At 47.6% G+C, this 22,669-nt stretch overlaps 1 protein-coding gene and 1 long non-coding RNA gene across 6 annotated transcripts in view; one reads left to right on the top strand and one right to left on the bottom strand.

The window, feature by feature from the left end:
* GAB2 (GRB2 associated binding protein 2) overlaps positions 1 to 22,669 on the bottom strand; it is a 93,827-nt gene that overhangs the window by 7,097 nt on the left and 64,061 nt on the right. The window contains exons 3-10 of one of the 5 annotated variants that reach the window (XM_042024163.1): positions 10,100 to 10,340; positions 6,848 to 7,458; positions 5,675 to 5,769; positions 4,656 to 4,938; positions 3,584 to 3,674; positions 2,168 to 2,270; positions 1,193 to 1,318; positions 415 to 609 (exon numbers count right to left, since the gene is read on the bottom strand). In XM_042024163.1, coding sequence (XP_041880097.1) covers positions 415 to 609; positions 1,193 to 1,318; positions 2,168 to 2,270; positions 3,584 to 3,674; positions 4,656 to 4,938; positions 5,675 to 5,769; positions 6,848 to 7,458; positions 10,100 to 10,340 — 1,745 coding nt within the window. Of the gene's footprint in view, positions 1 to 414; positions 610 to 1,192; positions 1,319 to 2,167; positions 2,271 to 3,583; positions 3,675 to 4,655; positions 4,939 to 5,674; positions 5,770 to 6,847; positions 7,459 to 10,099; positions 10,341 to 22,669 lie in introns of those variants that run through there. The other 4 variants (XM_042024165.1, XM_042024166.1, XM_042024167.1 and 1 more) reach the window with 4 other exon arrangements.
* LOC121662695 lies at positions 558 to 11,759 on the top strand. The gene is made up of 2 exons (XR_006015380.1): positions 558 to 645; positions 11,513 to 11,759. It is a non-coding gene; the product is annotated as an uncharacterized LOC121662695 (long non-coding RNA).

Here is a 22,669-nt window from a genome sequence, read left to right as displayed (position 1 = left end):
CTGACTCCACCCACCTATGACACTAGCTCATTTTCATCCCCAAAACGATAGATATATTTGCAGAGTCACCCAGGAGATGTGTTGAGGAACAAGGAGATACTTTTTACCATAGCTTCTGGAGTCCTGGAGTTTTTTCTGCTTCTACAAGCATTTCAGAGGACCTCCATCTGCTTGTAATTGGAGCCAGATAATGCTTTTTAATGATCTAAAAGCACTTTTCAAGAACGGGATATACTTTAAATGGGTGATACTTGCAGAAATATTTCTGGGCAGAAAGAAACCATCAAGGGATAACTGTCAAATAATTAAAGGACCTAACCAGTGGGATGCTTTGCCTAGGAAACAAGGCGGTGTTTGAGAAAGTGAGGCCAACTCACAAGTGTTTGCCACAAAGGTTTATACAACCCTTGTCCTTCACCTTTCAGGTGCAAAATCCAAGTCTGGTTTTGGAGGACCTGTTGTTGACCTGAAGGAGGAAAAAGCCAATTCTGATACTTCTTGGGATACCTCCTGACAGCTTTTCAGTATATAGTCCCCAGCTGAATTTGTGGTCTCATCAGCATCCCCGAACCCTGCACATCCATGCTTCTGGTGACACTTCCAGCAAAGCTGCAGACATGCAAGAGAGACTGAGTCTGAGCTAGAGTAAGTAGAGCAGCGGGTCATAGAATGGTTTGGGTTGGAAGGGACCTTAAAGATTGTCTCATTTCAACCATGACATGGGCAGGGACACCTCCCACTTCCACAGGTTGCTCTAAGACCCATCCACCCTGGCCTTGAAGACTTGCAAGGATGTGGCAGCCAAAACTTCTTTGCGCAGTCTATTCAAGTGCCTCACTCTCCTCATAGTAAATTTCTTCCTAATATCCAATCTAAACCTGCCCTCTGTCAGTTTGAAGCCACTACCCCTTGTAGTGTCACTCCATGCCTGTGTAAAATGTCCCTCTCCAGCTCTCTAGTAGCCCCTTTAGGCACTAGAAGGTGCTCTAAGGTCTCCTTGGAACCTTCTCTTCTCCAGGCTGAACAATCCCACCTGTCTCAGCTCGTCTCCATAGCAGAGGTGCTCCAGCCCTCTGAGCATCAGAGACTCATGGGACGACAGTCTGGGGCTTTGGACCATGCTGTTGCCAATGTGCATAAACCCCTTAAAAATGCATCATTTTCAATCAGAAGTTTATAAAATCCCCTGTACCTTCCTGTGTGGCCCTGGTGAGCTTGGCTGGAAGTCCAGGGCCAGGTAATCCACACTCCCCGAACTCTTTTTAGGCGCTGGGCTGTTGGTACCACTAGGAACAGGAGAAGCAGAAATGGGGTTTTGCTAATGCAGGGAAGAGACAGGAGAGATAATAAGGATTAAAATGGGAAGGAAGAGAGAAAAAGGAAATTAACACAAATCCAGAAATGAAACACATTGGAGGCACCTTTAAAAGGGCCTGAGTATTGGCTCACCTGCCTCTGGGACAAGGATGTGCAGAACTGCTGGGATACTATAAATGTGGTATATTGTACTAACAAATATTTCAAGCTCATGCTCTTGATTTCATGTATCAGAGCAGCTCTGCCGCCTTTGTGCTGATTTTATTCACATGCCTAACAACAGACGTGGGCTTTAGCATGTCCCAGGGACCACACCTCAGTGAGGCCAGGCCAGCTCTGGGATCTTCACTAATCACAACCATGCTAAACAGAACACAGATTTCCTCTACCCCATTAGTTACACAGCCTCAAAAATATGCTTCAAGTCAGTAGCTTCACCAAAAGAGACAAAATCCCCTCCCTGTAAGCAGTGCCGCTCCCTGCTGCTGCTCTGATATCCCCTGCTCCCACAGAAACATGATGTCAGCAGCTATTAGGGGAAAAAAAGTCTGAAAAAAAATCAACTTTAATTAGGAAAATACACCCTGACAGTCTGCATAAATTTTTATCCCCTCTTAATTCCTGGCAAAGTAGGCGATACATGTTTCTGGTCTCATACACATTTAAAGCTCCAATGAGACACGTTTTCAGAAGGAAACACCCTGTTTTGTGCATGTAGGGATGCACATAAGGATGTACTCCACACAGTGCTATCTAAGCACTTCCATGTCATGAGCTAGGAATGTGTCTGCAGAGCTAGGGAGAGTATCTGTCCTGCCAGCACCATCTATCTGAGCTGTGGGGCCCTTACCATCGCCACATAGTTCTCCTCACTGTCTCCCGAGTCAGTGCTGGTGATGCTCTGGGAGGAGACAGGGCGACAGTACTGCAGAGAGCCGGCGTTGAAGGTCTGCCTGCAAGAACAAAGGGGGATGTGTTACTGATGGCTACAGGTCCAGCTTGTCCTTTGCCAAGACAGGATGGGAGAGGGCAGCTCCTGATGCCTGCAACCATCACCATGCTCCAATCTGGGCAGGAAGAAGAGCTGGTGGCATTGAGATTCTCCAACCTGTCCTTTCCATGGGTTGGAAATCACTGGGTTTGGTCTCCTCAGTTTTTTCTTTCTAGAATCTTTTAGTAACACCTTGTTTGCCATGTACCTGTAACTCTCCTGCTCTCATCTACACAAATCAGATTCTATGAACTCTTTCATCTCACAGGAAACATTTAATTGTGGAGGATGCAAGGGCAGCCTTGGTGAAGCCTCTCACCTCCAGCCTCACCACAGCTACAGGATTTGTTTACTGTACAGGGCTCTATCCAAATTTTTTGCTGGAAAACAAATCCTCTGAGGAATTGTCTTGCTTTCAATTGGCCAAATCTAATTATACCGAACAAAATAATGAGATAAGCTTCTGGCATTAAATCGCGTGTCTTAAAAAGCTATTCGTTGCCTTTCAGTAAAGCAGGGTCATATGATTAGCTGATAGGGGAAAAATCCATTAGCTTCTCCAGGGTCGGACCTCTTGTCAATCAAACCCTGCTCACTGCTTCCCAGCGCAGTGATTTCAGCACACAGCGCTCATGCCCTGCAGTCAGTCTCCACACAATCCAATTTATTAGAGGAGTCATAGCAGCCAAGCTTTGCTTCTGCCTTTTAGTGGACAACAGACCATGAATTAGTAGCAGAGCTGGAACTGTGCGAATCCTGTTATTTTTGGCTGGCAGACATAGCTCTGAAGTGCTTTGGTTTAATTTCGCAGACTTCCTTCAGGCTAGGCTTTGCTTTCAAGGCAATCAAAACACGGCTTGCTCAGACCCTGAGAGTCACCCTGTGCATTGAGACTACAGTGGGGTTTTGGGGGGGATAGCTTGGATGTGAAATCATGCCCCCCACACAGTGTGGCTGAGTTGGTCTGGCTCAGATGCATCATGAATCATGGTGGACCACAGGTCCCAGGTCAGAGCCACAGCTCTCCAGGAGTTGTCAGATCCCAGAAACAGGAAATGTCTTCAAGGGATCTTAATTAGCTTGTTAGCCACATGCTGGGCTTTCATGCGAAATCCCAACCTAAATGAATTTATCCTCCTGCCACCAGCTGTGATGTGGGGAATATTTAATCCATTGCAGAGCTGACAGCATGGCTACATGTGGACACCAGTGAGAATGAGACCAGAGAGCTGCTGTTGGAGCAAAGCAAGAATTCATCCCCCAGCCATTACTCACGTTGGCCTGGACCAGGATTTTGTGACTGGCGATTTGAAGGGAAGCTCATCGATGACAGTGTTGTTCCTCAGGTCCAGTGGTGATGGCTTTGCTGGGGAGGGGAAAAGACTTTATTCAGAGGCAGCATGTTCCTATAATCCAGCCTCTATGACTGGCATGAGAGTGTCTCCAACCTATGGTTGGTTACTTCCCATTCTACTAATCAGCCCCCCAGCCCTCCCTACTGATGACAAATACATCGAACCAAAATCATTTACGCCAGAACTGGGAGAAAACAGTGAATTTCTCCCTCTGCCCCACAGCCCCAAACTGGATGGGTGGTCCCAAAAGGGGAATGTGCCTCCAAAGGAATGGAGATCTGCTAAAAATGCCCAAATCCCAAAACCATTCCTTAGAGATCTGTCATACCACACTAGGTGGGAACAAGACCAGGCTCTGCAAGGCCTGAGCTGCCGCCGTCTGGAGTGTTTTCCCATAGGGAATGGGAAAGGATATCTGCAAGGTAACGTGAAAGCTCTTCTCGTCCTGGATGGTTCATTAGATGGAAGAGTGCTACGCTCCAACCCCAGCCTTTGAACAGTGTTCATGGGGTTAGGTGTTGACACCTTTAAGATGGAGCCCTCCTCCTCAAGATCTCCTTGGCCACCTGTCAGACAATGGACTGGGGAGAGATTTGGAGGATATCAGCAAAGCCCCAAAGGAAGACCTGCCTGGATCCAGCCAGTAGAAAACAGTAGGAAAAACTTGTGTCATCAGAATACAACATTGAGATTTTGGGGTGGAGCACAGGGAGGGATGCAGGCCAAGGGGGTGAAATCCTGCCTGTGACATGCATCTCCTGTAAAGGCCTGGAAGGGTTTGAGATGGGCTGTTCAAGCACCCTGAAAGCTACATGTGCATTATAGAGCTCCTGAAACAGGAAGGGCGATGGGGGACATCTGAAGGTCTTACTGTACTGGACGTAGCAAAGCGCATCCCACCTACGACTGGACACAACTTACAGATGTAGTCTGAAGTGTTAAGAGACTAGAAGGATTCCTGGAAAGATTTGTGCAAAACCAACCATTCTTACCTTTCCGGTCGGGTTTGAGGTTGCGGTTGACTGGTGGGGGCTGGATTTCACTCAGCCGTCTGTGGCACTGAGCCACGGCTCCTCCTTTATGCACAGGAAGGGTGGCTGAGGACAACCCCACCAGGTCAAAGTGATGAGGCCCAGGGCTCATGGGGATGTAGAGATTTTGGGCATTGTCGTTGGCTTTCTCAGCGTGGATTAGGGGCGAGGAACCAGGGTTCATGGGGACGTAGTTGTCCTCGGAGTCAGTACTGTGGGAGCGGGCCACGGCCGTCTTGGCCTGCTGGGGGACAAGTGGGAGGATGCGTTGTGAACATCAGGCACTGCTCAACCCCATCCCACTGCAAACCCTTCATCTCATCATAGCCAAACAACATCTGAGGGGAGACTCACTCTAAAATCTAAGCACAGAGAGAAGGGATGATCTGTCCCCTCCTTGGCCATCAGTTTGCAGTGAGAGGGTCTACCTCCTTTGTTTCCAAGACATTGCAACATCCTGAGTTTTCAGAAAGGTCTTCATCACTCAGACCTGAGCATCTTCTCATGATCAGAGTGAGCTGAAGAAGCATGCTTAACCTGGAAAGTCTTTCTTCCCTGGGCTCTGCCCATGACTAAAATGTAATATGAAATGAAATGCTTTAATGTGATTTCCAGCTCAGGAAATCTTAGAAAGTGCACAAAAGAGGCTGTTCTGGCAGCGTGTCAAAATTTAGCTCAGCAGCATCCCAGGCTTTCAGGAAGAAGTCAAACTCCTGGGCAGGTTTTTTTTGGGCCAAAGCTGCAGGCAAATACACTGTGTGGAAGCAAAGCTCTGCACGTGGTTATGGGTTAGGTGGCTCTGTCACTCCATCTGTTCTCTGCAGGCCACCATGGTTTTAACTGAAACCATTAATAGGCCCCTTCTTGACTTAGCTCAGCAGGACTGGGCTGTGAGGTCCAGCCTGGAACCAATCTCTCTCTGAATCTGTAAGGTGCAAGTGGTGCCTGTAGTGTGGTGGCCCACACCAAGGCCAACTCACCAGGTAGGAGTTGTAGCCATCGTTCGTGGACTCGACTGACTGCACAGCACTGCTGCCCCCGTGCTGGGGGTACTCGTACGTCTCGCAAGAAGAAGCTGCAACACAACCACAAATGCACGTGTCCCACCACAACTGCTAATAAAAAGGGCTCCCTGAAAACAAAATCCAGGCACTGGGAGGGCAGTATCTGTTCTTGCTGATTGAGATGCTGATGAGAAGACATGGTCTTTAGCTTGTCACAGGCTCTCTGCTATGCTCCTTCCCAATTAGCATCTCTCTGATGCATCAGCACAACTGCACGTGCCGTGCAGCCTTAACTTTGTTCTGTCAAAGTGCTGCAAAATCCCAGGGGTAAAGGTGTCAGATAAGGCAGATCATGGTGACAAAACTGGGTTAAGGGGGAGCTCTGTTAGAGCTTGCTCTGAAAATGTAAAGGCTGGCAGCCTCCAGTAAGGGAAGGATGGGTGCTAAGATCGTAGCCTAGTCTATCTACTGCTGGGCATAGGTCTGATCTCAGCCTAAGTGTGGGCATTTAGGTAGGAGGAGATGGAAGAAGCATTTCAGAGAGCTGTGTGTATAATTTACAGAGTATTTTCTCTCCAGCCACCTTTTTAAGTTATTTTGCAACTATCTCATCCTAGGCACCAGGTTTGGAAAGGGCATGTTCACCTACAGCCAACCCATGGCTAATGGCAGTGGTGGCTCTGCTGCACTGGGGATGGGTTGGGTTTTGGAGATGTGTAAAACCAAGGTGGTGTGCAGAACCAAGGTTTTGCTCACCCACCTTGGTGAGGAAAACCAAGACAGCTCCAGGCTGAAGTACATTCTGATAAACCTGGTTACGAATTGAAGTAAAGGTAAGCTAAAAATGGCTGAAATCACCAAAATCTGGTGAAGGGCTGCATAAGCAAGCAGGTGTAGGGTTTTGGTTCAAGGTACAACACAGCCAAGAGCCAGCTGAGCAGCTCTGGTGGGCAGAACTCTGCTGGTGTCTCTCCACACCTGCTGAATACAAAATACAGGGCCAGATCCTGGCAGGAGAGAGCTTCTCTGTGTTCAACCCCCTGGCTGATGCCACCAGCACCCCAGCCCTACCACAACCCAGTGGGACTGAACTGCCCAAGGCTGCTGGATAGCACAAAGCCACCCCCAGCTCCCCACCCTGAAATTCACCTCGGTGCAGTCTGCTGTTCTCCACTGCTGGCAGCGTGTTTCTCCGGGGAATGGTGGCTGCCATGGGGATGAGACCTAAATTTTCACCAGGCTGGGGCCGCTGGGGTGGGCTGCCCCACCGTGGCTCTGTCTGCCCAGGTTTTGGGGGCCGTGGGGGTGGTGCAGCGGGTGAGTCGCTGGCGGCCACAGCCAGAGCATTGTGGTTCTTGTCCAGTGTAAATGTCCTGGGGATCTGGTAGATGGAGAGTGGGGTGGCAGGGATGTCATAGGAGTCCGTGGAGAGCTCCCCAAACTCCTTGCATAGGGTGTTGTTGGGAGTCTTGTAGGTGTAGACCTCCTCATTATCAGTTTCGGAGCTGGTGAGGCTCGACTTGGGGTGGGTGTAGGAACCAAAGGAGCGTGGGAGGTCGTAGGCACTGTCCCTGAACTCCGAGTTGTGCCGGCTGGGTTTTGGCAGGCTGTAAAAGCCGTGCAGCTGCCCACCAACGCCGTTCATGCAGTGCCCGTTGCCCTGCGAGAGCTTCTGCACCGCCGTGTCGCTCCGCATGAAGAAGGCAGACCTTGTGGCCTGGGAGAAGCTGGCACTCCTGCAGAGGGAGGGGAGAAAGGGCCTGAAATGGGGGAGAGAGCCGGTTGTGGGGTGCAGAGAGCTCTGCTCCCCGTTTGTCACCTTACTGACCCACACTGCCCAACCCCAGAGCAATGAGAACACCTCAGACCCCTCCAAACATGCCCACAAAGCCACTTAATCCTGAAAAACCTTCAAAATGCCTCTGTCACAGGTGAGAGGTTACATGCACCCAGCTCCATGATGGGGCCATAGGCAAGAATTCCCTTTTGTCCAGACATCGATTGCTCCAAAAGGGCAGTTTTCACACCAGTTGACAATGCCCCAAGGCACAGCTGCAAAGTGCCAATCTGTCAGCATTGCCACAGGAGGGAGACTTCATCTCACCTCTGCCTTGCAAATGTGTTTGAGAGGGCCTGGAAAAGTTCCTGATGGGGATTATTTCGAAGTCTCCAGCCATGTCACCACCCTGGCCTCTTGCAAGACAAGCACTGGGGAGGTAATAGAAGTCCCCAGCTGGGATTTGGAGTTTGCAGCCCTGACGTGCATGGGAAGGAGGAATGAACCTCAGGGCTAATTTCAGATTTGTAAAAGCCCTTGAGTCCTCCAGGGTGAGCAGGGCAGTGTAATCACTACATCCATGCCTTGCTAATGATTCCTTGATTTATATGCGGTCATGGCTGGGGACACTCGCCACAACAGGGGCTGAGCACAGAGATCTCGGGCCTCTAACAACTGCTGGTTAGCCACTGCTCCTCTGCTGATTCCCTTCAAGGTACTTCATCTCCTGTTTTATCCCTGCTTTATCCCTTACACAGGTCAGGCTTTTGGGGACCACACTCTCCCAGTCAGAAAGGGCTCAGCCAGCCCCATATAAACATCCCCCCATAGAAGAAAGTTCTGTCCTGTAGCAATCATTGTGGTGAGAAAAAGTGAAATGGTTATGGGGGAGTTTCCAGTCGTGGCAAATCACTGGGAAAGTGCGAGTTCTATGGGAAAAGCTGGGAGATGCTGGTTCACACTGCTCCGGTGTGGCTGATGCTCTGCAGGGACAACAGGGACTCTGTTTCATGGAGCCAGCACGAGATGGCGCTCAGAAATAGGGCTTATTTAGGGGAAAAAAACAAGTGATGCTGTGATAAGACAAATGAATCCCTGCCACCTTTGGAGTTCAGTCCACCCAGAAGTGGTTTGGATTCTGTCAGGGTATTTTCAGTCGAGGACTTAAAACATCTCAAGGGTTAATTATTACGCATTGCCTGCCAATTAGCTACTATTACTCTCATTTTATGGATGAGTAAAGTAAGAGCTCCAGAGCAGAAAGGGGAGGGATTCCCAGCAGTCCTGCAGCCTGGCCCCATGCACTGGGCATTGAGCAGATGATTATTTCTGGCCCAGTTGCAGAAGCTACCACTGGCCAATTTGTTTCTGCTCACCAAAGCATTGGTGCTTGCTCTCTTCTCCTCCAGGTCTGAGCCCGGTTTGGGGTCTTGGAGGGTGTCTTTTAGGTATCCTCACAGCTGGAGTGTGAGAGGGCCGTTTTTTTTTAAACACTGTTCCATTAACTTCATCTGAAGTTAATTTTTCTGAGCCTTTTTCTGTTGTTGTTTTCCAAGTAGGGAAAGTCAGCTGCAGCAGGAAAGCCCAGTGGAGGCTGCAGCCTGCGTTCTGCTCTCACTCCACGCCAGCTGGGTTCCGACTGTCTCTCCCTCCCTCCCTCCCTCCCTCCTCGCCTGCTCCTGCGAGCCAAAACTCTCCACGTCAAAAAAACTCCTCGCTATTTAAGGCAACTGGCTGGGTCTGGAGGCGGGGAGCTGTGGCTGGCTCAGAAATCCCACACCGTGTACCACCAGCCGCCACAAAGCCCAGAGAGCTCTGGAAGGGGTGAACAGCAGAGTGGTGCAAACCCTGCCCATCCCTTTGTCCTTTTCCTGGTTAAAGGCAGGAATTAGGGCCCTGCCTGCAGGATCACAAAGTGGTCCTGGTTGGAAGGGACCTGTAGAAGTCATCTGGTCTAAAACCCTGCTCAAGCAGGGCAACCTAGAGCTGGTTGCTCAGGACTGTGCCCAGACAGCTTCTGAACATCTTCAAGGATGGAGACTCCTAAACTTCTCTGGGCAACCTGTGCTAGTGTTCACTGACACTCACAGTGAAAAAGTGTTTCCTGATGTTCAGATGGGCTCTCCTGTGTTTAAGTTTGTGCCCATGTCCTCTGGTCCCTGGCACTGGGCATCACTGACTGGCTCCATCCCCTTTGAACCCTCCCTGCAGGGGAGATCCCCCTGAGCCCTCTCATGTGCCAGCGGAAGAGTTTCAGCTCTCTCAGCCTTCCCATTTAAGAGAGATGCTCCAGTCCCTTCAGCAACTTCATGTCCCTTTGAAGTGGACCCAGTATTGAGCCCTGGGGTACTGCTAGTGACTGGCCTCCAACCAGACTTTGTGCCACTGACCATCATCCTCTGGGTCTGGCCATTCAGCTAGTTTTTAACACCACCCAGAAAGCCCGGAGAGCTGGGAGCTTGTGAGGTCACCACTCTGACCTTCTCCTCCCAACTACGATGAGATGAGACCACAACTCAGGATTTTCTCCAGATGGGTCTTGCAGACCTCCAAGGATGGAGGTGGGTTGAGCCACTCACACCCAGCCCTCCCTCAGCTGTCCCCAAGTGTGTGGGATACAATACCTTGCATTTTCTGACTTTCTGCTCATACACTGGTGGAGGAAAAGGTAGTCCTGGGGGGCACTGGCAGACAGGGTGCTCTGGAGGTGGCTGGCAGATGAGTCGAAGGTGAACAGGGTGGGCTGGCTGGAGTGGGACGGTGCTGAGGACTTGCGCTCTCGCAGCAGGTGGTGGCTGGCACTGCTGAGCTCTGCCGGGGAGGAGCGTGGGGCATGGTTCATGGAGGCAATGCTCCTCAGGGTGTCTGTGCAGGGAAGAAACACACCTGTGAGTGTCAGATGTAGCTACCCCACATCCCGTGTTCCCTGGGTTTTCCCTACGTAAATGCTCTGGCGTTTATGGAGGTCGGTGGGGTTTGCTCATGACTCCAGGTGATGCTCTCAGCTTCTCTACTCAGAGCACGTGCAACTATAGGTACCATGTATGGAAATAAGTGTTTATCATATTCTATCATAAATCATATTTCATCATTTTATAATATTTTATCACATGCTTAGTGGCTTGCTGGGATGTCTGCAGGATGTCAGCCTATTTCATGGGGAGCTCAGCGGGTTGTTAAAACCTGATTTAAAAGAGAGGAGCTTTCACACCGCAGTGAGATGTGATTTCAGTCACCTCCATCCCTCTGTGTAAGGGCATCATTGCTATCCCTTTACAGTTGGGTTAACTGAGGAACAGGGTGGGAATCTGAATGGACATCATGACAGCAGAGATGAAAAATATTCTCATGTTTCTAAATTCTGTATTGATTTTGTGACCTCAAGAGAGCTGCTGCTGTTTTCTGTGAATAAAATGGGATGGAGACCCAAGGCATGACTCCTAGTGCACACTCCCCCTGCTCAAGGAAAAACAGACTTTAAAATATTAATTTCAATGGAGAATATCCCAGAGGCCAGGAATAATCACCCAGCTACTCCAGCCCTCTCATAAGTGTGCTTCATGAATTTGAACCACAGATGAATTTTTACAGCCAAGCTGTAAATCCCCATTAAAAAAAAATCCAAACAAAAAAGCTGAAACAAAACCAAAACACCCAGAAAACCCACAAGCTGCAGAATATTTCGGGAAAGCTGATCCATCTCTGGTTGCAGAAGACGATGTGGAAAACCATCCATGCACTCCCAACATGTGAAAACCACTCACCGCGGTCCACTGAAGTCACACTTTATATAATAAGTGTGATTTACATTTATTTGGTGCTGATACAAAACACAAAAAACCCCAAACCCTAACAAAAAGGGGAAATCCATGCATCTTCTAGCCACCAATAATTTTGGGATTGCTCTCAGGTTTCCCAGAGACAATGTTCACTAGCACTTCAAATTTGACTTCAGGCACCCATGCTCCAACATAAGGATGAAGGAGTTTTTATAGATTACCAACCTCTTTTTTTCTATTCCTTCCCTCAAATTCCAGATCCTACCAGAAATTTTGCGCCTGACTCCCTTATGCTACAGAGAAATGAGTTCTCTACAAAGCCGCTGTCGTGGTTTGGACAGGGAGAAGCTCCACACAGGGTGATTTTTCACCAACTTCTGAATCATGTCAAGATACAAAATCAATCTGTCTGCTGCTCATTCACTGCTGCTACATTTTTTCCCTGGTGTTTCTGCAAACTTCACCCAGTGCAGAAAAAGCACATTAATAAAAGCCAAAGAGCCTGGCTTGACTCTGTTGTTTGGTTTGTGCTAAACACAGAAAGGATCGATATTTAACATTGACAGTAATGGTGGGGGATGACAGCTTAAAACTCTGATTCCTGTCTTTTTTGCATGGGCATTAAAGATCCCTTGGGGCTCTTCATGGGAGTAAATGGCTGTCTCGGTGTCCTCGGACAAAACAGTGTCTTGACCCTCATTCTTATTAAATATTTATCCCATAGCAATGCAGAATGATCCCCACTGGAAAAGGAGTCTTGAGAGCTATGAAAATTCCAAATCAAGTGGTTTGAGATCAACCAGGATGAGAGATCCCAAACCCACACTGCCATCAAATACAGGGGGGCTGCACCCAAAATGCCTCTCAGGAACCCCATCTTGCTACCTCCGGAATCACCAGCAAGAATTGCCCATGGCACTGTGCTTTGGCCAAGACTCTCTGGGGATGGTGAGGATGACAGGTTGGTGTTGTGCTCCCCATCCCAGCATGAAGGTCACCTCTGGGGACAACTATGAACTGCACTGCATTGGTGTCCCTCCAATAGCCCTGAGCTGTCCTCTCACACTATCCCTGCAGGCTCTGCACTTGCCATTGCATCAAAATGTTATGGCAGGGCAAAATACACCCAGGAGTTAGAAATAACACTGCTTTATTTGTGCTAACACAACCAGAGGGGAGAGATGGGGCTGCACAGAGGAGACAGACCCGAGCAACACCCCAGGGCACAGCAACTTTATAACATTTCAGGGAGCCCTGTGAATCCTGCACTGCCAAGAGACCTTAATCTTTCCCCAAAAATCAGTCTGATTTGGGGAACGCAGCGCAAAAGATGCACTCATTGAAATCAGGATGAATTACTCCACGGTTACTCCAACCACATAAATGAAAATGGGGGAGGAAGGGGGGCAGGAGGCAATGCCTGGTAAAAGCATGTCACTTCCCTGGGGAAAGCCGGTCTATTGGCATCCTCATTGATTTTCAAAATGAATTCCCAGCTCGCTTCCCCCAGCGATCCGGCCACCGAGAGCATTAGTGGGAGCCAATTCAGGACTCACGTACTCCATTAGGTCTGTGAGATGAACTCGGTAATAGTAGGTGAGAGATGGATTGCTTTGCAGGGCTGGGAGGGTATTGTGAGGGCTGGGAAGATAAATCCTGTGGAAGGAGACTGCCAAGATTGGTCTGGATTTTTTATGTTGTGGGGGTTTTTGGCACTAGAATAAAGGACAGCTCATGTGTCCAGGTCACACGCTGACAGAAGGTCCTGCTGGAGGGCAGAAAAGGAGGCAAGAAAGGAAATCAAGGCAGGAAAATAGTATTTGAAGACTAGTACACGCTAAGGGAAAAATCAGGACACCACATCAACTTGAAACAGAGACAGGGCCCCATGAGGGCAAGGCATAGAGGATGAATACGAGCCGGAGATCCCAAAGCCATTTCAACTTGCCATGCTGCAGCACCCAGCTCTCAGACAGTGAGGACAAACACTCCTTTCCCACATCCATGCACGGCTCTTAGTGAACAATCTCCATGAGATCCCATCTGGATGTCTCCAGGCATCTGTCCCACCCACATCATGACCAAAGATACTCAACTCAATCTCTCCACAAGACAAAAAGAATTATGATTCTCAGTCCCTCATGACCATTCACCTTGGGGCCACAGATAAACCCAGGGCCCTCCTTCCTTTAACAGAGCAGACATAATCCTCTAATCCTTTGGCTTGATGTTGGTATCTTGAGTTTATGTTGAGGGAATGTATCGAGTACAGCCAAGGAGGGATAAGATTCTGTGCAGTTCCTACTGCCATTCCCAGGAGGGACAGAGTTGAAGTTATGTAGTGGGGCCATGTGGGAAGTGTCATCTTAACCCCACATTTCCTGGCCAGTTCTCCTCCGAGTTTGGGGAATTGGACTCTCACGGTCTGGAAAAGGCGGTGTTGGACGCCCACAAGCTAAAATCCAATGTCAGCAGCGTGATTTACATGCATACATCTTGCTGGGCTCAGGCTACAGCTGTTGCACTGGTCCCTGCAAGAAGCCAGCAGCTCTGTGGGGACAAACCAGCACAGCCCTGCGAAATCCCATGGTGTCAGTGGCCTTTGGCTGGAGACTTGGAATTCACTAGTCCAGGTTAAGATATATCTTTTCCTTCATGTGTTGCAGCAAAGTGGGAAAAAAACCCTTGGAAATGCATCCTCAAAGCAAAAATCCACAACTGTGTGAGCACAGCCAGCAATGGGATGGACTAGGCTGGGAGCCAGGAATTTTTTATGAATGTTTTCAATCCCCCAAAGCGGTAATTCCCTCCTTGTTGACAGTTCTGAATTCCCTTACTCAGAGCACTCGACTATTGCTGTGTGCATATCACTTCACACAGTGTTCCTGGGTTTATCTGAGCAAAATAACAACTCAGCCTCCTTTGGAAATTGTTGCTCTGAATGTCCTTTTCCACCGGAGTCGCAATGTCAGCTTTACCCGCCTGAAGGCAGAGGCTGGGACTGCAACTCCCTGTATCTTCAAATGATGCAGTGGATAAATTCTTGTGCTCCTGTCGATGATCGCAGCAAAGGTGCCAGGCTTGCTTGGCATCCCTGAGTGGCACAAAATTCCCATGACTCCCAACACCAAACTGGCAAGGACTGGTCCAAGAGCTCCACAGATAAGGGCTCCTCAGATCTGCTCTGGCCATGAAATGCCTTGGACCACACTGCTGACTTTGTGCCAGTTAAAACTTGTGGCAAATGAGACTTATATATATACTCATGTATTATATATATATATGAGTAGAATACGCTCATGCACCATCATGTTCCTCACTCTTTGGAGCAATTCCATCATTTTTTAGCAAAAAGAGAGGGAACCTTCTCCATGGGAATCTCCCTGCACCCCCACTTTTGCTACCAGCTCTCTTCTCAAGCACAAATACCAAGAAAAAATTAAAACAAGACAAACAATCCTACCAAAACAAGCCATCCACATGCTTCTCCTGGCAGGGAGAGAACAAACAACATGTCCAGTGGATGAGTCAACACACCACAGTGCTGCCAAGAGGCCCTGGAATGCCATGAGGATGAGCATGGCACCCGAGAAAGGTTTATTTACTGAGCTTTCCCTATTGCCTCCAAGTTGGATGGCATTTGGAAAAGCTATTGTCAGTCTGAGGATGCCTTGGCAGATCACTAAAGGTTTTCTCCAGCAGGTTAGTAGGACACAGCATCTGATCTGGATAACTTCCCTGCTCCTTCAAAATGCAGAGCTGTGTGCATGGACACAGGCACCCCAATTCTTATCACTGCCCGAATTCTGGGTGCCAAGCAGGGGCAGCTGAGCTTCCCAAAACTGAGGACAAGGCACAGCTTCATCCCCCACTGCAGAGGAGCTGAAGAGCAGAGACAACAGTGCCATAGGACTTTTGAGCTTTTCCTTTCCAGTTTCTGACGCTCATTTCCATTTGCTTTGGGAAACAGGTAAGGACAGACTGGCCAAGGGAAAGGAGGAGCATCACCCCTTTATAGACAAGGATCTGCTGCACAGAGGGCTGAAGGCATGGTTTCTGTTATACAATTTCAGTCATCTAAATGATACTTAGCCTATGCTAGTTCCCTTAGGTTTTCTCTATGGAGAACAGTGAAATCTCCCAATTATTTAAGCATTTGACACAGGATAGGGAGAATTACCCAAGAAAGAGTTATGGGAGAGACAGTGAGAAAAAGATGACAATAAATAGCATCGTCTTTCTCTGTTAGTGTCAGTGCTGTGCTTGCATGTGTATGAAACAACTGAAAAATAGTGGCAAAGTAAGAGCACTTGCTTCAGAGAAACACGGGAAATAGGGGAAAAAATCAGTGCTGGAGAGTGAGTGAGTGAGAAGAGAGGGGAAGGAACCAAGTCCTGACCTCAAAACATTATATATCTCACTTATTTTAACAGTAATCAATTCTTTGAAGGACGAAGGGGCAGAAGGGAGAGAGACTGAAACAGAAACAATGCAATGCTTCTACCTGGAGAACACAGGTTTGCTTCTGCAAGATGAGGCTGTGCCTCAAATCCCATCCCTGCTCTGGGAAATACCACTTGGTGACAGTGACCCATGTCTGTTTCATATCAGCATGTCCTGGACATGGCAGTTACCATTTGAAGAGCAAATCTGCCACTTGATCGTGGAGCTCAACACTCGTGTCAGTGCTTGGAAGTCTCACATTTGGCCAGACTGGGATGCCTGGTGTGCACCTATTTATTTTTGTTTTAAGGGCTTCAGTGCTTGGAGAGAAAAGCAGATGAACTTGGATGCTCACAGACCTGGCTTATGTGTGCCCTTGAGCATCCTACCTGGGACACCCTTATCTGAGAGTCCTGGAATGGGACAGTGACCTACAGCTGGGGATGAAGGACAGTTCCAGGGTGGCAGCATGGGCTGGGCTGAGCCTCGTTTGCTGCACAGAACTAACCTCATCTCGCTTTGCTTAATGGATCATCATTTCTGATATTGCAAAACCAATCTGTTGAGGGGATGCAAAACCCATCTGATTAATGCGATAAAGAAAAGGCTGGAACAGAGGGGAAGGACAAAGATGATGTGGTGTAACCGTACAAAACACAGAGCGGACTCAAGGTGGGTATTCTTGCCTCTGTCAGGCTAAGTATTAGGTGGCAAAAACCAAGCACTGGGGATGTGCAGAAGCAGCCACTTTCTGTCTGTGGGTGGCTCATGTGATTCTGGCAGATGCCGGGGGCATCCTTAGCAAGTCCGTCTGGAGCTACAAATACCTGCTAAGGGAGGTACAAGCAGTCTGTGGAGCCCAGTGTTGCAGGACAGGGTTGAAGCTGTTGAAAACTAAAAGCTGTAGAAAGAGGTGACACATTTATACGAGAAAAAGGTTTTTATATCCCAGAGGCAGACTCATGATGGCCCAGGATCAAACCAGCTGTCTTACTGTGTGACATGAAGCTCTGGCATCCTGTTTTGGAGGATTGCATTGGATATTATCATTGGTTATTATAACTGGTTATTACTATTTATGATGATGATGATGACTAATGATTTTGGCACCTCTTAACCCAGATTCCCCTGGAAATCACACTAGAGCAGTCTCACCCAAGCACTGCAGTCCAACATGTCATCAAAAAGCCCAGAAGCTTGACTTCCCCTAGCCCAGGAAAAACTTGCTTTTAGGTCCTGAGCAAATTTTTCCTCGTCCTCTTATCATTCACTGCAAGCAGTATGTGGGCACCTCTCCTTGCCTGAGCAAACATGAGTGCACGCCTCAGTTAGCAGGGATGGAGAAGAAGAAAGATTGAATCCTGGTCTAATCCCTGACAGGGCTTCTTAACAGCTTGCTTTAAATTTTATAGCCCTTTTTATAGATAGGGGGAGTGGAGGTCTTTAATGTTCCAGGAGAGCGGAGAAAAACTTCCACTAGGAGAAAATGTGAACCCATTTTACTTATGCATGATTTAGGACCATTTCTATTCAAGGGAGCACACAAGAAGCCCAAATATTTGCACTTTGTATTATAGAAGAACTGCCATTCCTGGCTCTTTACAGAAGTAATTTATTTCGATCTCACCTTACCTTGGGGGAAGAAACATTATAACTCCCAGTTTGTCGGGGAGTCAATAAAACAGCAGTGTTGCTATGGGTCTGCTTTACCATTGCTCAGCAAGGCAGCACTTGGGAAAAAAAGGGCCTCCCCAAATTTCTCCTCTCAGAGTGCCCCTCTTCATGAATGGGACTTAACTGCCGGAGTTTGACTCTGTTTTTCTCTCCTCTATACAGGATTAATGTTATTTTTTACCACTCTAAGGGTGGTATTTTAGCTGATGAGTTACAAGGAAAGAGAGGTGGGAGCTGTGCAGGGGTAGGGGTGAAGATGGGGACAGGTGGCTGCAGTACAGCTCCACATTTCTCACACAGCTTCAGGTGAGCCTGTCATGCTCAGACAGGGTAACATCAGCCCTGCAAAAATCCAGATGTGACAAAAGAAGTCATTAACTCTCATGGATGCAATACTGTGTCCCTGAACCAGCCACAAAGCAGTCCAGGAGTCAGTGCAAGCAAGAGCCAGTCCAGCTCCAGAAAACATGTTCTTAGGGGTGGAGACTGACTTGGTTTTTTTCTTCCTGGAAGTTAAGCTTCCCTTTTTGATCTCTGCAGCCTTTTCTCTGAAAACAAGCCTATCTGCAAGGGTTTTCCATGCGGTTTTTTGTTTGTTTGTTTGTTTGTTTGTTTTCTTGTTCTTGCAGTTTTTTTCATTTAGGCATAAGTGTACCCTGTCCACATACTGGGATCATCTGAAGAAATCCTGAAGGCAATGCCATTCTTAAGATGTTAGAGGGCAAAATGCAAGAAGCAAAAACATTTATACACAATGGGAGGATTGCACCTTGACCAGCCACTCTCTTGATAGGCTCTGCCACACCAGCACTCCAGGAAAAATGCAAACAGCTCAAAAAGCCATCCTGGATCTCTCTGCCCATCATTAAAAATCTGACTCCAGCCCATTAGACAGTCTATTAACAGTGCTCAGTGGAAGCAGAGAAAGAAAAGGTCCTTTCCAGCACGCTATTCACATTGCATAAGGTTAAAAATGCCTGTGACCCCCCAAAGCTTTATGCATTCAGGAATCAGTTCACATGCAGTAAAGGTCTTCAATATCAGTTAAAGCCCAGAGGTTTTTCTCTTCCTCTTCTTTTAAGATGCAATGATGGCAAAAGGACTTGGAATTTATTCCCTACACATCGCCATAATCAAATAATATGGTAATGCTATTAGCATGGGACCTTGCATGGCAAATGACTTAGACTCATATTCTCTTTCAAAATACTGAGTTTCATTTAAATTGGTCTCCACAGCAACCAGAAATGAACTGGAATAATGTCAGATGGAAATTTTCATGTCTGGGCACAGCGGACAAGGAAATTTGCATCAGGGATTGAGGGGAGAGCCATGAAGACAGCCTGACCCCACCAGCGTTGGTGGGCTTGTGCTGGTCAGCTCCTTCCCAAACAGTCAGCTCCTGTGATAACAAATGCAAGGACAAAATTCACCTGCACGTCCAGGAGGAACTCAAAACATCCTGATGGAAAAGAGATGAGAAGACATGATGTGGTTCATGTAGAGTGAAGCCTGAGAAGGCTTTCTTGGTCCTCCTCCCCACAGATGCTAAGTGGCCTCAGGGCAGACACATGATAACTGGTTTCATTGATGCTGAATCAGTTCTCATCTGTTAAAATCAAACCTGGCTGTTTGCAACTGGCCTGAGAGAACCAAGATTCTCATCATTGGCCACACTCCTGAATCTTAGGGTACAAGCACAGACCAGGAAGAAAGTGTTTGCTTCTGGCTTCCCTCTGCTACAACAGGAAATGCTGCTGCTTCCTTTATCTCAGCTGCTCACAATCTCTCCATGGTAAGCACTGTCTCCCATGAGGATCTTGGATGCAAACGACCTGCAGCATTTTCTGACCTGTGCCCACCAGCTGATCACGTGGTTCTGTCCCATTGAAAACACGCTCCAAACCCATTTGAAAATGAGCTGAGCTTTGCAATGCCATGGCTGAAAAGCTGCTGGTTAGAAACTAGCTCTAATTTCCCATGAAAGTGTTTTCCCAGCTGCTGTACTCATCTTCCCTGCACTTGTTTCACTCGGTGGTAACCATTACATCAGCAGGCATGGTGTGATCCTCATCCAGGTTGGGGCTTCTAGGCATTCCCCTAATCATAAAATGAGTATTAGCAATGTGTCCCACAAAAATGTCTTTGAAAGCAATGTCAGAAAGTGGGAAGCATCTTGCTTGAGAATGGCTCAGAGTTCAGGCAATGAAAAGAAAACAACTCTGACCAGTCTTTCAATTCTGTTTGTAATTATCTGGGTTCTGGTGGGTGTTAGAACATCTGTACTGGTTTGGCAGGGAGTGGGGAGCACGACTTGTGCCAAAGGCAAGAACTGGCGTGGGTTGAAAGCAGTGCAGTACTTTGGAGCGGTATTTGCACTCAGAAACACGAGGCTGGCAGCTCCTCCCACAAGCGATTTTGTGTTAGTGTCTGTTTCAGTAGCGTCCCTGTCCCCACATTCCCCATCCACCATGGCTTGTGCCCCTCTGGGACCATCCCAAGAAAGAGCTGAGGGTGGCTAAAGGAGATGCAGAGTGGGCTGGAGTCCTGAATCCCACTGGGCTTAACATCCTGATGGAGTTTGGTGACCATCAGTTCAGCTCCATCTTATGTTCTTGTTTTTCTTTTCCCTGTGCATGAGTGTTTCCACCTGGAAACCCTCCATGTCCCCGTCACATCTGGTCATGCACAACCAAGTCTCTCCCTGCTGGATATTTCTGCACTGAGAAGCAGAGCAAACTCCCAGCATGGATGTTGCTGTTTGAACCTTGTGCACTAAAGCATGGGCTGGTTTTGTGGTTATTTTTAACACACAGCAGCAGTAGAGCTGGGTTTGGTGGAGCAATGGAGCGTAATGTAGAGCTTGGTCCTCAGGAGACTCAGGTAAGGCAGATTTATCACAATCTCCTTCACGGTTATAGTTTTGGATTTTGGCATTCATCGCCTGACTCAGGAACAAAACATCCACTGGCATCCAAAGACCAGAGCAAACCATCCCTGCTCTGATGCTTGGTCATGGGTTGGGAACCATCCCATGGGCTTACTCAGCATTTCCTCACCCTCCTCTTCCTTGCTCAAACCAGCTCACAAAGTATGGTGAGTCCATTCTGAAAACCCAGAAGCACTGGATGACATTACCCTCCTTGCAGCTCACCCATCCTTGCACCCACCACAGTTGGAACCAGCACCCAGAGCAAAATCCACATCTTTTTGCCTGGTGCCTCGCCCGGTGCTTTGCACTTGGCTTAGGGCCAGCTGAAAATCTTCTGACATCCTCCAGCTGGAAAATGCCATTTAATCAAAATAAGAGCTTGCCAAGGGATTGCTTGAAGCCAGAAATTACAAGAAACCTTCAGAGGATAAAAGTGAATTTTAAGTACAAGGGGAGAAGGTTGAGGTATTTCCATTCATTCTCATCAGTGCAGATAATTTTTTGGGGGCAGATTGCCCCTCTTCGACTGAAAATCATAATCATGTGCTTTTTAGATATGAAAGCACAATTCTTGTTTCTTCCTGAAATTCATTCAAATTCAGAATGAAAAGGTGCGAATCAAAATTGACACTGAAAGAGTATGAAAATGAATACCAGAGGGAGTGAAAATGAAGATGCTGAATTTTCACTGCCTTTTGAAAGGGAGTTTGTTTTGGGCTTGTCACCTGCTCCACTTGCTGCAAGGACAGCATTTCCCCAGATTGCTCTGACTCCATACAAGCAACTGCTGAGCACTCCTCCTTCCTCACAGGAATGGGATTTATTTTATTTTTGATTTTAATTACTGACATGACACATGTCTGAACTTAGTGTATTTGGCTGCTGAGACAGATCTGGGTGACATCCATCTTCATCCTTCATCTATGGGATGAAAAGTGGTACGGTGACAAATACACAGTATATTAGATCCATTTCTCTTCAGAGATGATGGGAGGAATAAGCCAGGATATAATGGATTTTGGCTACAACCATGGGAATGCAGGGACTATTGGGACCAGACCAGACTAGAAGCCAGTCTGCTCCAACCTCCCAACTCCAACTGCTCTGGAGACAGCTGAGAACTTCACAGGGATCACTCATGCAGCAGTGCACCCGCAGGGAAAAATTTGTGCATCACCTCATCCCTTATAAACCTTATTAAAGCAAGTATTTTACTTTATCTAATATGACTGAGGGCATTCTTGCAGTTGTGGCAGTACTAATTCTTTGAGCCACTTTATCTGTAAAACAAACTACTGCTCTGTGAACACAGGGCTGGTCCTCCTTTCAGATGGCACCACGAGACACCAGACCAGTAGCATGTGTTCTCATCACTGAGACATGAGTGGATTTTTTAGTACACAAAGCTCTGTTTTCCCAGGACTTGGACAACGTGGATTTATCGCCATAAAAATGTTACTGGCGGGCAGAGGACAGGGCGGTCCTTCCAGAATCATGCCAAAAAAGCTCAAGACATTTCCAAGTCTGTACCCTTGAGTTCTTCTTAGAGGTAGAAGAAACAGTGGAAGTGAGTTTCTGGAGCATCACAGAAAAACCAACAGGACCTCAGATGCTCAGAAGGAGTTATGTTGATGCCAAAGAGGGGATATAACAGTATTTAAAAACTGTAATAAAGCTGTAAAAGCATGGATGAGCTTCAAATGAAAATCAAAATCCACCCCCTTTCTTAGAATCATGGGGATGAGCAAAAGCCACAGTCAATAAACTGGGATTCTCAAAAAAAAAAAAAAAAAAAAAGGAAAGAAAAAAGTAAATACTTAAGAGATACCACAGTGCTTTCTGGGAAAGTCTTCTGCTCTATCAGGAGGTTTTTTTCAGACAAATGTCAAGAGAGGAAGGCAGCATTTTCATAGGATCATAGAATGGTTTGGGTTGGAAGGAATCTTAAAGACCACCTAATTCCAACACCCTGCCATGGGCAGGGACACCTTCCACTAGACCAGGTTGCTCAAGGCCTCATCCAACCTGGCCTTAAACACTGCCCCATCTGGGCATCCAAAGCTTCTCCAGGGAACTTGTGCCAGTGCCTCACCACCCTCACAGTAAAGAATTTCCCCATAACATCTAATCTAATTCTCTCCTCTTTTAGTTTAAAACTGTTCCCCCCTTGTTCTATCCCTATCTGCCCATGTAAAAAGCCACTCTCCCTTTTTTTTTATAAGCTCCCTCTGTTATTTTCACTTGGAAGACCATGTGTTGACCAGGTTTTGACCCTAACACTAATCATCAAAGCAACCATCAAGCAGCAGAAAGATTCGTCACAGAATTTATGGATTTCAAGTGGGTATTTGAAAGACTTCATCATG

This window comes from Corvus kubaryi, unplaced genomic scaffold, assembly GCF_017639235.1.
Source record: "Corvus kubaryi isolate FWS band 111438036 unplaced genomic scaffold, C.kubaryi_AGA036_p1.0 37260, whole genome shotgun sequence".
Taxonomy (NCBI): domain Eukaryota; kingdom Metazoa; phylum Chordata; class Aves; order Passeriformes; family Corvidae; genus Corvus; species Corvus kubaryi.
Note: the sequence above shows the minus strand (reverse complement) of the source record. Positions and strands in the feature narration are given on the sequence as shown.